The following is a 17810-nucleotide window of genomic DNA, read 5'->3' on the forward strand; positions in this document are numbered from 1 at the left end:
GTAGTTCTTAGACAGGGATGTGTAATGTCACCATGGTTGTTTAATATATTTATAGATGGGGTTTTAAAAGAAGTAAATGCTAGGGTGTTGGGGAGAGGGGTGGGATTAAATTATGGGGAATCAAATACAAAATGGGAGTTGACACAGTTACTTTTTGTTGATGATACTGTGCATATGGGAGATTCTAAAGAAAAGTTGCAAAGGATAGTGGACGAGTTTGGGAGGGTGTGTAAAGGTTGAAAGTGAACATAGAAAAGAGTAAGGCGATGAGGGTATCAAATGATTTACATAAAGAAAAATTGGATATCACATTGGAGAGGGGGAGTATAGAAGAAGTGAATGTTTTCAGATATTTGGGAGTTGGCATGTCAGCACATGGGTTTATGAAGGATGAGGTTAACCATAGAATTGATGAAGGAAAAAGGTGAGTGGTGCATTAAGTTAAATGTGGAGATAAAAAAAAATCTATGGAGGCAAAGAACGGAATGTATGAAAGTATAGTGGTACCAGCACTCTTATATGGGTGTGAAGCTTTGGTTGTAAATGCTGCAGCGAGGAGGCGGTTGGAGGTAGTGGAGATGCCCTGTCTAAGGGCAATGTGTGGTGTAAATATTATGCAGAAAATTCGGATTGTGGAAATTAGGTGTTGAGTTAATACAAGTATTAGTCAGAGAGCTGAAGAGGGGTTGTTGAGGTGGTTTTGTCATTTAGAGAGAATGGATCAAAGCAGAATGACATAGAGAGCATATAAATCTGTAAAGAAAGGAAGGCGGAGCAGGGGTCATCCTCGAAGAGGTTGGAGGGAGGGGGTAAAGGAGGTTTTGTAGGCAAGGGACTTGGACTTCCAGCATGTTAGACAGAAGTGAATGGGGACAAATGATTTTTGGGGCCTGACGAGCTGATGGAGTGTAAGCAGGGTAATATTTAGTGAAGGGATTCAGGGAAACTGGTTATTTTTATATAGCCAGACTTGAGTACTGGAAAAGGGAAGTACAATGCCTGCATTTTAAAGGAGTGGTTTGGGATATTGGCAGTTTGGAGGGATATGTTATATATCTTCATATATGCTTCTAAACTGTTGTGTCTGGGCGCCTCTGCAAAGACAGTGATTATGTGCGAGTGTGGTGAAAGTGTTGAATAATGAAAGTTTTTTCTTTTTGGGGATTTTCTTTCTTTTTGAGTCACCCTGCCTCGGTGGGAGACGGCCGACTTGTTAAAAAAAAAAAAATTCATTATAAAAAATGCTTCAGTAATCAATGATCACAATTCAGTTTTTTTTTTTTTTTGTTATGGTCGGTATAACTGGTCAAAATTAGCCATCACTGAAATAACCTACCAGTAGTTTGGTTGCTTAATAGTGTAAGAGAAAAAAATATAAACAGGAAAAAAAAACTGACTGGGCAAAAAGAGCTTTTGAATATTATAACAAGCCCCATGGGCAATCTTAATTTGTTGTGTTAAAGAACCAAACGTAGTTCTCTTATCAATTTGAAATCCAGTACTTGCTGTGTGATAGTTATATTCATGAAAACCAGCAAGACCTAAATTTTTGCAATATGAAGTGTATAATACATGGAAAATAGGGTTATATACACAAAATCTCAAGTTAATACACAAACTGTTTTACTTAAATTCAGTAATATACAACACATTATGGCCTGCATCCCATTGTGGAAGCCCTCACTTGAAGAGGTGGGAAATTAATGCCAGCTTACTGGGCAAAGGTAGGCTCTAGTATGTATATTGGAGAAGCTTCATTAGTTGATGGTTTACTTGAAGTAGCAAAGGTATAGGTAAGTCATCTCTGGTCTGTTACCTTTATTACTTGACAAGAACTGACAACCTCACAGTTTCAGATGCTCCAAACCCTATTTCATCTGAATTAATATATTTGTAATCCTCTTCCTTGTGGATGTTTCTCTCTTTCCTGGTAATTTATCTGCAACAGTTCTCCTGTAGCTGGTTTGCTGTGGTCTCTCTTTAACCCTTTCAGAGTCGACAGGTCCTTTCCCAGAATTGTTCTCAGGGTCGACAAATTTAAAAAAAAAAAAAATTCTTATGAAAAGATAGAGAATCTTTTCCCGATCATAATGACACCAAAAGTATGAAATATGATGGAAAACTTACAGAATTATGCTCTCACAAAGTTAGCAGTCTTGACGATGTTTATGCATCAGCGATTTTGCTCACTTTGAGCCCTATTTTCGGCCAATTCCAGTGTACTAGTCGACAAAAATCATAACTATTTCGCTAGAACTCCATTCTTCCTATCGAATGAGTACAAGAAACCACCCATTTACCAATTTCAACTATCCAATAAAGTGGTCAGAATTTAGCAATTTTGCCAATTTCACACAAATTTCAAAAGATGCCAATTTCCAAATAGGGTCCAGAATAAACAAGAAAGACATTCCTGGCACTAAAGTAACATTTACTCTGTTCATTAGTCATGTCCCCACGCCCCTCTTACATTCTTTTGCTTTCCACTTTGAATTTTTATTCTCACAAAAAATAGAAGATTTACTGTTATGCAGACTACTGCATTAGTGTAGAAATGGTATAAATAACATCAGCGCACTTGTGAAAGAATATTAGACTCACCAGTTGACGTGTATTGGACGCGTAGCATGATATATTTACTTTTGAACTTTGGCAAAAATCGAAGATTTCTGCTACTTTGAGCTCAATTTCAAGGTACTTTTCATTGTAAAACCAATCAAAATCATCTCAATTTCTGCAATATGTCTTCCATTCTATAAAATGAGACCAGGAAAACTAGAATACCATCATAAATACCATATGAAAATACAGTGCAAAGTCGTTGTTTTAAACCAAAAACACTGTCAAAGTTTTTTTTTCTCTCATTACGCACTGTGTGCTGCAGGATTTTTTTTATACTGCGCACACTGACCACATAGACCCATTCTTTCATATATAGGCCTACCAGCTTTCTCTAACTAGATTTGAGGACGCTAGAATTTAGGCGTACTAGTACGTCAAAAACCCCGGTGCGTAAGCCGTACTAGTACGTCAGAAACCCTGAAAGGGTTAACAGCTTATTTATGCCTTCCACAGTATCATCTAACACCAACTCTTTGTCCTTACCATATTCACAATCATCCTCATTGGACTACTTAGTGGAAAATTGTGAAAATCCTTCACCAGAGTATGCCACAAATGCAAAAGATGCAACAGTAAATTATTTGAGTCTAGACTCAAATAATTTACTGTTGCACTACATCTTAGAATACCTTTGTTTACTCGCCTGTGTGTGGTGTGTGTAATCCTGTTTGCAATGTAAAAACTTAAGCCATATGTGGGGTTCCATTTTGTGAAGTTTTGTCAATCACTATGAATACTTGCATGGATCATTGTGTATCTGTACATGAAGCTCTTCTAACTTTTCAGTTTAGGCACCATAAGGTTATTTAAAGTGGTAAGAACAATCTGCACAAGTGGATCATGAATCTTCAACTTTTCAATAAGATGACCTAGTGACCTTTAACTCACTAGTAGATCATTAAAATTGCAACTGAAAGGACCAGATTCAATTCCTAGGTAGACCAAGACCATGGGAAAGTCAACTTATGCCTACTGTCTTTACTTACCTAGAAGTAGATAGGCATATAGGATTCCAGAAAAATGGTAAAGTGTCAAGAATGAGATACTTATTGCAGAGGAGGCTACTGTGCAATGTTTCACCACAATTTAGCTTTATGAAGTACTTAAACATCAATTTGTGGTTACACACTGTACAAGAAAAACTTCTTTGCAATCAGAATCTTACTCACCAGGTACCTAGGAGTTAGTAGCTGTCATCCATGTCCTCATGTTAGACTGACAAGTAACATGAGAGGGAAACATCCTTTATTTCCAAGGCTTATGCAAACAGTAAATCAGCAATGGATTGCCTTCAATATTTCCTGAAGTACTGCAAGAGAAATGATGCAAAACTTTCTACAGATACCTTAATTCAGGTGCATATTTTTTTTAGGGCATATACTTTCAAGCCTCATCTCAATAACACTGAATATTAGAACTGGGTGATAATTTGAGTCTTTAATAATCATTGCACACTTGGCAGGTAATTTAACATTGTAGAATCTGCCGAGAATTTAAGAATTACAAAACTCTACAGTACTAAATTTAGTTTGTGAAGGCACAACTTCCTCAGTTTAAAAAAGAAAAAAGAAAAAAAAAAAAAAACTGGGTTTCTACTTTATCAAATGACTGAATTTCCTTACTCCAGATATAAAGAAACTGCTCTGTCTGGAGTTGTAGAGACCTTTAACACATCTTTTTGAATGACTCAAAATTATACACATTGTTTTATGGATTGCTAATTCTAAATATTCAAGTCACTGAGGGTATGCAAATGTTTAGTAACTGCCATGAAAGCAGTCACCAATACCATTTTCCCCAAAAATCTGATAGATGCAGCATTCTCAAGGTCTTAGCAAACCGACTGCTGCCCAACTTGAACCTTGTAATTAAATGACACCATCGAGTGAGGTCACATTTACTGCCTCCAGCTACATATGGATACATACAACTCCACTCTTCATGTATTTGTCATTTTCACTTGATTACCTTTCTTATATATATTGCTTGCTTTAGTAGTCTCTTATTAGGATTACAGAAGCCACTTGTGGTAAAACATTTCCTCAATATGTGTGTTAGACTGTGCATGTGTCCTTATCTGCATTCTATTGGTATCATACCTGTTCTCTAACCCTCTACAAGAGTCCCTAGAAAATATACAGTACTGTATTTTATCATGTAGTGCTATATTTGTCCAGAATACTGTTTATTTTTTTTTCAACAAGTCGGTCGTCTCCCACCGAGGCAGGGTGACCCAAAAAAGAAAGAAAATCCCCAAAAAGAAAATACTTTCATCATCATTCAACACTTTCACCACACACACACATTATCACTGCTTTTGCAGAGGTGCTCAGAATACAACAGTTTAGAAGCATATACGTATAAAGATACACAACATATCCCTCCAAACTGCCAATATCCCAAACCCCTCCTTTAAAGTGCAGGCATTGTACTTCCCATTTCCAGGACTCAAGTCAGACTATATGAAAATAACCGGTTTCCCTGAATCCCTTCACTAAATATTACCCTGCTCACACTCCAACAGATCGTCAGGTCCCAAGTATCATTCGTCTCCATTCACTATTATGTACTATTATAAAATATGATACACTGTAATAGTGTACATCAACTTCCTAGAGATAAAAGTAAGCTTAAAGCGTAACTTCACAAGTGCCCTTCCTCATTTTATTTTATTAATTTAAACTTTCTAGTAACAATGGTGAAAATATTTTAAATTAATGCTTTATTACAAATAAATTATCACTGCATTCTTTTTAACCTGTATACTCTCTCCTGCTATCAAGTTTACTGTAGCAATTATTATTATAATCAAAAAGAAGCGCTAAGCCACAAGGGCTATACAGCGCTGCAGGGTAAGAAAGGAAGCGAGGGCATTGGGGGGCAGAAGGGGGGAGGGGCGATCAGTAGGTTACAAAAAACAGCGGAGCAGGGGATAGTGCAGGGTAGAGGGTAGCAAGGGATCAAGGTAGAAAGGGCTGAAGGTATCAAACCAGAGTTTGTGAAGTCAGTCAGTTGTTGTCAAAAAGCCAATGAGAGAGCCCGGATGAAAGGTGGGTCCATCAGCGAGAAGGGAAGGTAAAGAGACAGCAGCGGACCGAAGATGACGTTGGAGGTAAATTCTGCGTGCTCGTTGATAAAGTGGGCAGTCTAACAGAATGTGGCTGACCAATAATGGAACCTGACAATTCTCACAGAGAGGAGCAGGGCGCCTCTCCATGAGATATCCATGAGTAAGACGAGTATGGCCAATGCGGAGACGGGAGAGAGTAGTCTCCCAACCTCGGCACTGGTGACAAGAAGACGGCCAGTAACCTATACTCGGTTTAATAGATTCAAGTTTGTTACCAAGCAGAGTAGACCAACGTTATTGCCAACGGGTGTGAAGGTGGGTAGCTATTGCAGCAAAATAGCCCGTTAATGGAACACCTCTATATGAAACTGGTAGGTCATGTACTGCTGACCGCGCAGCAGTGTCTGCCTGTTCATTGCCCTGTACGTCAACATGACCAGGGACCCAACAAAAAACTATCTTTATGCTTGGTATAGATGCGGCATAGCCAAAGTTGGATACAGAGGACTAATGGGTGAGGTGCATCAAATTTCTGTATAGCCTGTAAAGCACTAAGGGAGTCTGAGACAACCACAAATGATGACACAGGCATAGATGCAAAATGGATAAGTGCTGCAAGAATTGGATACAATTCAGCAGTAAAGATACTAGCTGAAGATAGTAAATGCCCTCGTACGACGCTGTCCGGAAACGCTGCTGCGAATCCTACGCCGTCAGAAGACTTAGAGCCATCTGTGTACACTGCAATGGCACGAGAATGAGAGTGGAAGTGGTCAAGAAAAAGAGAGCGGGAAGCTACCATAGACAGTTGGGCTTTCAAGCAAGGGAGTGAGAAAGAACAGACTCGAACAGCTGGAACTTCCCAGGGGGGTAGGGAAAAGTGAGATGCTACATGAACATAGAAAGGTGGAAATTGAAGAGAAGACAAGAGTGAATGTAGGCAAAGAGAGAAGGGATGGAGCAAACAGGGGCGGCGAACAAATAAAGAATGTCTACTAATATCGGTGACCATTCTATAAATGGAAGGATTGCGGACATCATGAGAGCGTACATACTAGCGAAGGCAATGGGCATCACAGTGATTGGATAAGGATGGAACGTTTGCTTCTGCATAGAGGCTCTCAACAGGGGAAGAGCGAAAAGCACCAAGGCATAAACATAATCCTTGGTGATGAATAGGCCTCAGCACCGCAAGTAGCGCAGATGCAGCATTTAACCAGTGCCATACCCTACTCTTCATGCCAGTAAACCAGCAATCTGGGATAGCAACCTCACATCTGCCGAGCTACCTCAGTGGACAAAAGAGAGGGCGGCCGGATATCCGCCACAAAGCATACCTCCTTCGGCCACCACCCCCGGAATCCGAAAGGTGGCTTCCAGAGATACACTCGCCGCCCGAAAGACACCCAAAGCCACCCTCTGGGATACCGGAGAGGGATCGGGACATCCCCAGGCGATCCAGATCCCACGGAAAACTACGCCACCACCAAGAACCTCAACAGAATGGGATGGACCCCGGTACCCTTCCCCCTACCTATGAACTAGTGTGCCTGTGGGAAAAATCCCAAAGGCCAAAAAGAGGAAGGGCAAAAGGGAGGGGTGGGGAGGAGGAGGAGGAGGAGGAAAGGAAAAAGGGGAGGATGGGATAGGGAAGGGGGGATTGGGGGTATAATTATGTTCAGTCTGAGGAAGGAGACTGACAGGTCTAATTCCTCAGACCAAGAGCCTCTTCACCACACCAAGGAGCCCCCCCTTGAAGAGGTTTACTGTAACAAGGTCATTTCGAAGGAGGAATTTCTTTCACAATTCTGCACTCCATACTACTAATGTCATGTTCTTACTATCACAAATGGTTTTCCTTTACACTCTAATCTTCCTTTTCACCTCGCTAATGCTCATTCACTGATACGCATCTTTTCATTTCAGCCAATTTTACTGGATTTCTAAATATGGTACTTTTTGTCTATGGTAATGTTGCAGTTTTATAACTGTAGTGTAAGCGTGCCTCTGGCAAGACAGTGATGGAGTGAATGCTTATGAAAGTTTCTTTTTCGGGCCACCCCACCCTGGTGGGAAACGGCCCATGTGTTAATAAAATAAATAAAAATTGCCCCATCCCCCACACCTGCACGTTTGATTCACGGATTCTCATTTTGACCATATTTTGTGTTCCATTTCATGTGGAAATTCTCCACCTAAAGTGTGACCTAGCAGAAGCTCTGCATATAAAAATTTAAAATGTTGCATTCACTACACTGGAAAGTTCTAACTTCCAAGATTACGAGAATACCACCAAAGCTATACATTATCATCAGCATTTTAAGTTTAAGCACTTACTGCCAAAAAGACATTATAAAACTAGTTTAAATAGGAGCATTAGACAGAACATTGGTTTTGAGTTGCATCAATATATATGCATGTTTTTCAGAAATAATGGATATGTATACTGACAATTTATATTAATGGCAACAAATAGTGCTGAAATTTTTCTTGTGAAGGCAAGAGGTAAAATGAGGTCTTATATAAGATTCAAATATTGAAAGAACAAGTAGGTCGTGAATGATGTTAATATTACAGGTGTAAATTAATGCATTAGAAGAGACTATTCTATTAAAATTTTTAAATGAAAAGGTAATATTACAAGGCCTACTCTATTAATGTATTGTATTTTTATAATGCTAATTTGTTACATTAACATTTTCTACGACAATTTGCTGCAAAATAATTAAACTAAATATTATAATTAAAAATATGAGATCTATTTAAGGTTTAATCTATTGCATCAATGAATTACTTATTATTTCACAAATACAGTATAGTTATTTAATCAAATCTTAAAATTGACAAAAGCAGCTGTCAGCAAATGACAACAGCTGGTGCATAATTACTATTAATTTGAGATATTCAAGCAACTCAAGTTACTTTTTTCACAAGTGAATGCTGGCACAGGTAGTGAAAAGGAGCTGGTAGCAACAAATAAGTCTGAGTGGTGCTTACCTTGAGTGTTGCAGAGGAGACCATGCCAGAAAGATGCTTAAACCACTTTCTCTATATCTTAATCCAACCATTTTCAATTCAGTAAAGCTATTTATAGTTATCTGAAGTGCAATATATGTATGAAGACCATCTTGATATATATTACATTAATTTATACAAATAACCAAAGAATAAGTCAATAATATATCTCAAATCAAGGAAAGAAGTCATAACAAATTAGCTTCCTTACTCCCAGACCTAAACATTTTAATGTGCTTTACCATAATTCTGCTCGTTTATAGAAACACTAACTAATATTTCCTTCAGGTACCCCCAACAAGAATGGCTAAATTACTGTGCAGAATAGAGACTGATCCACTACAGAGCCATTTAAAACGAGTAAGTACAGTGGACCCCCGGTTTGCGTTATTAATCCGTTCTTGAGAGCTCATCGTAAACCAAAATTATCGAAAAGTGAATCAATTTTCCCCATAAAAAATAATGGAAATCAAATTAATCCGGGCAAGACACCCAAAAGTATGAAAAAAAAAAAATTTACCACATGAAATATTAAGTTTAATGCACACAAACTGAAGAAGACATGCACAGTTTGTAGTACAGTACTCTGCTAACAATAGAATACATGACACTTACCTTTAATGAAGATTTGGTGATGATTGATGGGATGGGAGGAGGGGAGAGTGTTGAAGTTGTTAATGTTAAGAAGGGGAATCCCCTTCAATTAGGACTTGAGGTAGCAAGTCCTTTTCCGGGGTTACTTCTTCTTTTAATGCCACTAGGACCAGCTTGAGAGTCACTGGACGTCTGTCGCACAACATATCTATCCATAGAGGCCTGTACCTTTCGTTCCTTTATGACTTTCCTAAAGTGGTTCACAACATTGTCAGTGTACAGGTTGCCAACACAGCTTGCAGTAGCTGTGCAAGGGTGATTTTCATCAAAAAAGGCTTGCACTTCAAGCCACTTTGCACACATTTCCTTAATCTTTGAAGTAGGCAACTTCTTCAATTTCTCTATCCCCTCCGCCGAAGCAGTTTCCTCAGGTCTGGCCTCTTGCTGTTGAAGATGATCCAGCAGCTCATCAGCGGTTACTTCGCCACTGTCGTCCTCCACCAACTCTTCCACATCCTCCCCACTAACCTCCAACCCCAAGGACTTCCCCAATGCCACAATGGATTCCTCAACTGGCATAGGATTCCCAGAGTTAGCCTCAGACCCTTCAAAATCCCTTTGGTCTACACATTCTGGCCACAGTTTTTTCCAAGCAAAGTTCAATGTCCTCTTAGTCACTCCCTCCCAAGCCTTACCTATAAGGTTTACACAATTGAGGATATTAAAGTGATCCTTCCAAAACTCTTTTAGAGTCAATAGAGTATCTGTGGTCACTTCAAAGCACCTTTCAAACAGCTTTTGTGTACAGTTTCTTGAAGTTGGAAATGACCTGCTGGTCCATGGGCTGCAGGAGAGAAGTGGTATTAGGAGGCAAAAACTTGACCTTAATGAAGCTCATGTCCCCAGAAAGTCGCTCTGCCAAGTCTGTACGATGACCAGGGGCATTGTCTAATACCAGGAGGCACTTAAGGTCTAATTTCTTTTCAATTAGGTAATTTTTCACAGTGGGGGCAAATGCATGGTGTAACCAGTCATAGAAAAGGTCCCTAGTGACCCATGCCTTACTGTTTGTCCTCTACAGCACACACAAATTTGCCTTGAGGACATTCTTTTGCCTGAACACTCTGGGAGTTTCTGAGTGATACACCAATAAAGGCTTCACTTTGCAATCACCACTAGCATTGGCACACATCAGAAGAGTAATCCTGTCTTTCATAGGCTTATGTCCTGGGAGTGCCTGTTCCTCCTGAGTAATGTAGGTCCTGCTTGGCAATTTCTTCCAAAACAGGCCTGTTTCGTCACAATTACACACGTGTTCAGGTTTCAATTCTTCCCTGTCTATGTAATCCTTGAATTCCTTCACATATTTTTCAGCTGCTTTTTGGTCCGAACTGGCAGCCTCACCATGCCTAATCACACTATGTATGCCACTACGATTCTTAAATCTTTCAAACCAACCTTTGCTGGCCTTAAATTCACTCGCATCACCACTAGTTGCAGGCATTTTTTCAATTATATCCTTATGCAACTTCCTAGCCTTTTCACAAATGATTGCTTGAGAGATGTTATCTCCTGCTATCTGTTTTTCATTTATCCACACCAATAACAGTCTCTCAACATCTTCTAACACTTGCGGTCGCTGTTTCGTAATCACAGTTGCACCTTTTGCAACAACAGCTTCCTTGATTGTCACTTTCCTGGTCACTATAGTAGAGATGGTTGATTGGGGTTTGTTATACAACCTGGCCAGCTCCGACACACGCACTCCACTTTCGTACTTTGCAATTATCTCTTTCTTCATTTCAATAGTCATTAGCACCCTTTTTCTAGAAGGGTTGGCACTAGAAGCTTTCTTGGGGTCCATGGTGACTTATTTTGCAGAAACAAGCACCAAAAACACTAATAATATGGAATGTACCAAATGTATCCTTAGATGCGAGCACACTGGCTGGCTTGTAAACACTGGCACACACGGGGCAGTTCAGGCCACACGTGGACACGTCTCGGACGAATCACGTATACCGGGTTTTTTAACAGGAACCGAGGCAAAATTTTTGCTTTAGAATGTATCGCATACTGGATTTATCAGATACCGATGGTATCGCGAACCGAGGGTCTACTGTACTGAATAACTACAACCATCTCTACACCATCCCTGCTCTTTATCGAGAGTGATCAACATTTTCAGAGTGAGAAATGCAGAGTATTATCCAGGATACAAATGGCTAAAATCTGCAATATCAAGGCCTCCATCAAACAGTAAATAGCTTTACCATTGTATTGTGAAAACATTTAATTTTTAATAAAGACAGTCAAGAAAAGTGGTTTTTGAATAAAGCAAAACATTGCTTGGGAGTGGGAGCATGTGGGTTCTTGAAGCCCATATAGTTTTTCAACTATATGCCTGGATAAAAATTTTTGACCAGCTATCCTAACCAATAGTAAATATTTAATAAATAATTATGGAATTAGTTTAATGTTGTTGGAAAGTTTGTATGTAAAAACCTGACTTATTAGTGCAGTAGATAACATCAATTATAAAAAGCAATTTAAATTTTCTACTCTGTCTTCCCTGAAACACTACTCGTCTAAAGGGTGTTTCAAGGTTACAATCATTTATTTTTTATGTTGAAATTTAAAAAAAAAACAAGAATTATTTGAACATGTACTTTAACCCTTTCAGGGCCCAGAGGCCAAGTTTCAAAGTGCACACCAGTGTCCAAGAATTTTCAAAAAATAATTTTGTTATTTTTTATTATGAAATGGAAAAGAATCTTTTTCTGAAGGTAATAAAACAAAAAGTACATAATTTGATGGAAAATTGCCGAAATTATGCTCCTGTGAATTTTGGTGTGTCAGCGACACTTACGCATCGGTGATTTTGCTGACTGACTCCCATTTTAGGCCAATTACCTTATTCCAGTCAACCAAATTCTTAGCTATTTCACTAGTATTACTTCTGTTCTATCGATTAAGCACAAGAAATTGCCAACTCCACTGTTTCAACTACAAAATAAAGTGATTGGAAACTGGTAATTTGGCCAATTTAGTGCAAAGTTCAAAATATTCCAATTTCAAAATAGGGTCCAGAATAAACAATGCAGACATTCCTGGCACTAAACTAACATTTCCTCTGTTCATTAGTTACATTTTCAGGCTTTACAAATGAATTTCATTTTGATTTTTAATTCATATAATGAATTTTTATTCAAACCAAAAAATAGAAGATTTACTGTCATACAATATTGTAATAATTGTATAAATAATATCAGCACATTTGTGAATGTATATTAGACCCACCAGCTGGCGTGTATTAGACGTGTGAGGTCATTTGTTTACTCTTGAACTTCGGCAAAAATTTAACATTTCCGCTAATTTGAGCTCAGTTCCAAGACATTTTCAGTACTAAAACCAATCAAAATCATCTCTATTTCTGTAATACATCTTCCATTCTATCAAATGAGACCAAGAAACTGCAAATACAACTATAAAAAACATACAAAAAAAACACTGCAAAGTTGCTGTTTTAATCGAAAATTACGGTCTCAGTTTTTTCTCTCGTTATGCGCTTAAGTGCTGCAGGATTTGTTTTATGTGGTGCACACATACCACATAGATGTATTCTCTCATATCTAGGCCCAAATTTACTGCTCGCAGCTTATCAGAGTGAGCTGAGCTCATGGCGTAGATCTACGGTTTGGACCCTCAATGTAAAGCCGTAGATCTACAGCACGGACCCTGAAAGGGTTAAACTGAATATAAAATGCATTGAAGTTAATGCAATAGATATGTACTGTTACAGCCATTAAAACTTTGGTAATTAGCTCCATTATCCAAAGGATTGGAGTTAGCATTTACTTGTTAAGTACAATGCATCAGCCTGGCCATTTGTATTTTTTTGCCACCATACACAGGGAAAAAATGTTACTAACCAAGATTTGTATTGAAGATCTGGTTCATAAAAATGTCAAATGATGTTATCTAGAATTCTGCTTACTAGGTGACTAGATAAAACAATGAAGTGAAAGGTACTTGTATCAATAAGTTAGCAACACTTGGGAAGTGTTTTGAGTGTTAAATAACCCCCCCCCCCCACCGACTGGGCAGCCCATCATACTCCCCTCCACTCTAAATTTCACAACACAATTTTCCTTACTGAAATCTGTAGGAAAAAACTGTTCCACTGCCAATCCAGTATACAACTATTTTAAGTAGAAACATAAAATGCTAAAAATAAGGAAATTTGATAATGTATTGAACTACTGAAAAAGTTATTTGAAACTGGAATGTAGAACTTTTTTTCCCTCATTTTTGCACAGGACACGAAACCAAGCAACCCATAATGGAAATCATAATGTAAAATGTGTGGACAGTTGAAATTATATAATTAAGTTGCAAATATAAAGCAGTAACCAAGATAGAAAAAGGTACAGTATAACCTAAGATATTAGTTTTGTTGCTAATTTGTAAAAATGCAAGTGAAAAGAAATAAGAATTAAATACCATGTAGAGGTTCAGAAATAATAATAATAATAATGAAGCTGGTTACACATGCAAATCAATTTAAGGAAAGTATTACACATCATAAAAAATACAACATGGCTCTAGGCATTCTTTAAAGAGTGAATACCATATTACTTTCTGTTAAATCACTGTACATACATTAATTTTTAAAAATCAGTTTACAGGGCTAGGCTTTAAAAATTTTGATCAAGCATCATTTTAACTGCTAATACTGCCCATAAGTTATTGTAGATATCCAAATTACTGCATTGACATTCCCTAACTGTTAACACATTCCAACAGTATTCATTATCCTCAGATCTGATTACCAGGCTATATAATTCTTTTAGCACTTTCATTAATGTGATCACACATCCTAAGTATACTGTGTCATAGTTGTGTCCGTGTCCTGGCATGACTTACCGAAGTCTTCGTCGGTCTGCAGTGCCTGCTGGAGAAGTTTGAAGGAATATCCCTGGACAACATTCTTGTCAGGGGATAAGAGGCTGGATACCTCACCTTCATTTTCCTGAGCAGGGCTTTTGTCCATTTCCTGCACCATCCGCAGAACATCTGAAGTCTTGCCATCATAAGCTCGTTCGTTCTTCTTAAAGTTGACACTTATAGGTCAGCATCAATAGTAGAGATTGAAGTGAGGTGGTGGTAGTGGTGATGGAGCAGGCAGAAGGGAGAAAGAGGGAAGGGAGAAATCAGGAGATTCATGCGGTAAAAATTATAGTAGACACACACACAGTCACACATCACACCCATAATTGCAGGTAATTCCTTAACCAAGAAGCATCGCAAAACCCTTCTTGCTGTTGTTGGCACCGTTTGTATGTTTAAAGGCTTGTGGGGAGTGTAGAAACATGCAGGGCACTCCACTAGGCACACCAGCACCACGATGCGGCACAAAAGATGGAATCGAGCCACCGCCAGGGGAAAAATAAACACGACAGTGACTGGTGACTGGGCAAAGGTGTGTAGGAGCAATGGGGGTGGCAGGTCACCTGACTGTCCTCCCTGTTGAGGAGACTGTGCTGGTGCTGCTGGTGCTGGCTTTGATGCAGGCTTCGGTCGGGGGAAGAGCGGGGCAGGGGGCGGGGCCTCCTTGTCGAAAGGAGAGACGGGTGGGGGACGAGATTTCTTCGGAGTATCTTCCCCATCTCCATGAATAAGTTTGTACGTGGGGGACTCTGTTTGGATTACAGTCTCCCGTGCAAACTTCTTGAAGTTGATGCTGCACCAGTGTCCAACCAGCGCATCACAATACACATACAAACACACACACAATGATCAGTACAAAGTTACTTAATTATTTAACGATCATTTAAATACAAAGTACTATATTTTTCTATTGAAATAAAAAATATATACCAAAGTTGTACTATATTCCACTATATAATTATTAACCGAACTTCATTTGTGTTTAGATATATTGTTGCAGGTAATTCCTCAAAGATTTTATTTGTTACTGAAGCTAATTTTTCAGTGGAATGTGTCTACGGGTAACTATTCTCAATACAAGACAATTGTAAGGAGCATAATGTCATTCTTCCTTAGTGATACATTACAATAGTTCCACAATAACTGTTTGACCTAATTCAATTATGCTATTATTGTACGTATGTATTGTATTCTGAAGTTATTCATGAAGAGGTAAGATACAACATTCCTTATATTCTGAAAAACTTGTCTTACCAAATGTATAGTAATTTGATAAATCTTACAATATTTTCACAACATGCCTTTAAATCACAAAATACACAATCTTTCAGTAATACGTAAATTTAATAGTACAGTAGACCGTCGGTTAACATGCAATAAGTTAACACTTTTGCGTTACGTGGTTGCAAGATTAGGGCATATTTTCAGTAAACACACCGTATTAACCAGTTTACACGGAGTATGAGTAGAGGAAAATTTGGCATGTGCCGAGTTCTTTCCCCTCAGTCTCTCAGCGAGTCTACAAGCAACACCACTGTATTACAAGGAAGGCCTACATATGCACACAACCTCTCACTTCAGGCGCTCTGTTCATATACGTCCAATACCATATTACTCGGCCTGTGTTAGTGAATCAATCTTATTATCTTTTCATCATCCCTTCTGTACAATACAATTTTATTTCTTTGCAAGTTTACATTGAGATTCTGAAATTACAATAATGAGTTGCAGTGCAAAGAGCCACTATTATGCTATGGCATTATGGGCAGACTAAATTAATGGCTTACAGACTACTTAATACTAGAGAAATTGATTATAGTAAGTTACAGTCAAGTTACAATCAAGTTATAATCTGGGGTTATTACATTAGGACAATCTGGAGAGTATTTTGTAGGCTGTGTATATCAATAGTAAATATTTAAGTTATAATATTGGAATATAATATTGAGCATTGGTGAAAGTAGTTTACAGTATGAGAAGGCATAAGGCAGTATAGTTTTGTGCAGGTATTTGTTCTTCAGTGTAGTATTATGTATGAACTTTGGGTATTTAAATTTTAAAATGTTAAGATTTAGGAAATTGGGAGTTTTTTTTGTAAATTTAAGTACTATTGAGTAGTGTATATTTAGTTTAGGGCGAGTAGATGGTTTTTGAGAAGAGTCTTAAATTGATGTTCAGACTGGGTTACTTTAGTATTTACTGGTAACGAGTTCCAAATTTTGTGGCCCTTAATGTGCATAGAGTTCTTATATAGTGTGATGTGGACGTGGGGTACATCAAAAAGTGATGTGTCCTATGTTATGGTCGTGCGTCCTATTTAGGTTGGCGAGAAGTTTGAGTGAAGGGTTTATGTTCGAGTGTAGTGTTCTATGTATGTAGTAGGCGCAAGAATAAGTATGGATGTTCTTTACGGTGAGTAGTTTTAGACCTTTGAATATTGGTAGAGTATGCTGTCTGAAGTGTGAATTTGTCATCATTCTGACTGCAGCCTTTTGCTGGGTTATTAGTGGTCTTAAGTGATTTGTTGTTGTTGATCCCCATGCACAAATTCCATAGGCAAGATAAGGGTATACGAGTGAGTAATACAGTGGAAGGAGAGCTGATTGTGGAACACAGTACCGTATCTTTGATAGTATGTCTACTGTCTTAAGAGATTTTCTTGGATACTGGTTGTATATGGGTCTGGAATTTAAGGCTACTGTCAAGGTGGATTCCTAAGAATTTTCCCTCTGAGTCTTGTGATGGGTGATCCGTTTAGTGCTATGTTAAGTGGAACATTTGTGGCTCTGTTACCAAACTGAATGAAATACGTTTTGTCAGTATTGAGTGTAAGCTTGTTAGTCATCATCCAAGTAGATATTTTCTGCAATTCAACATTAACAGTGTTGGCCAGTATGACTGGGTTTGGGTGAGAGAAGACATATGTTGTGTCATCTGCAAATAATATGGTTTTGAGTAGTTGAGATGTACTCAGTAGGTCATTGATGTAAATGAGAAAGAGGAGAGGGCCAAGGATACTTCCTTGTGGGATCCCAACTGTAATTGGTTGTGTGGAAGAGTTAGCTTCATTTGTGTACACATACTGGCTTCTGTTACTAAGGTATGACTTTAGGTTGTCTCTAGCTCATAACCATGAAACCCAAAAGGAAAGAGTGATCCTGGAAAAGCAAAGAAGCACAAACGTGAAAGTCTTTGTGTTGAAAATTAAAATTTTGGATGAGTTTAACGCTTTCACTGTCCAGACCCCTTAAACTAATATTGCTCTCAAGTGTCCACTTTAAAAAAAACTTCTGAAATGGTAGAGAATCTTTATAAAGGTAATGACACCAAAAGTACGAAACTTGATGGAAAACTTACAGAATTTTGCAAGCACAAAGTTAGTGGTCTCGGTACAATTTACGAAGCAATTTTGCCCAGAGTCCTATTTTAAGCATATTCCATTACTTCATTTGACCAAATTCTTAGCTATTTGGCTAATATGCCTTCTCTTCTGTCGACTGAGCACAAGAAGCTGCCTGTTCAACTACCCTATAAAGTATACAGAAGTTGATAATTTAGC

General features: G+C 38.4%; 1 protein-coding gene across 1 annotated transcript in view; it reads right to left on the reverse strand.

Annotated features, from left to right (window-relative positions):
* Positions 1–17810, reverse strand: part of LOC128688336 (Z band alternatively spliced PDZ-motif protein 52) — a gene marked incomplete at its 5' end in the record, with an annotated part of 158150 nt that overhangs the window by 114448 nt on the left and 25892 nt on the right. The window contains 1 exon segment of the mRNA XM_070086722.1: positions 14815–15044. Within this exon segment, the coding sequence (XP_069942823.1) occupies positions 14815–15044 (230 nt within the window).

This window comes from Cherax quadricarinatus, chromosome 19 (assembly GCF_038502225.1).
Source record: "Cherax quadricarinatus isolate ZL_2023a chromosome 19, ASM3850222v1, whole genome shotgun sequence".
Classification (NCBI taxonomy): Eukaryota; Metazoa; Arthropoda; class Malacostraca; order Decapoda; family Parastacidae; genus Cherax; species Cherax quadricarinatus.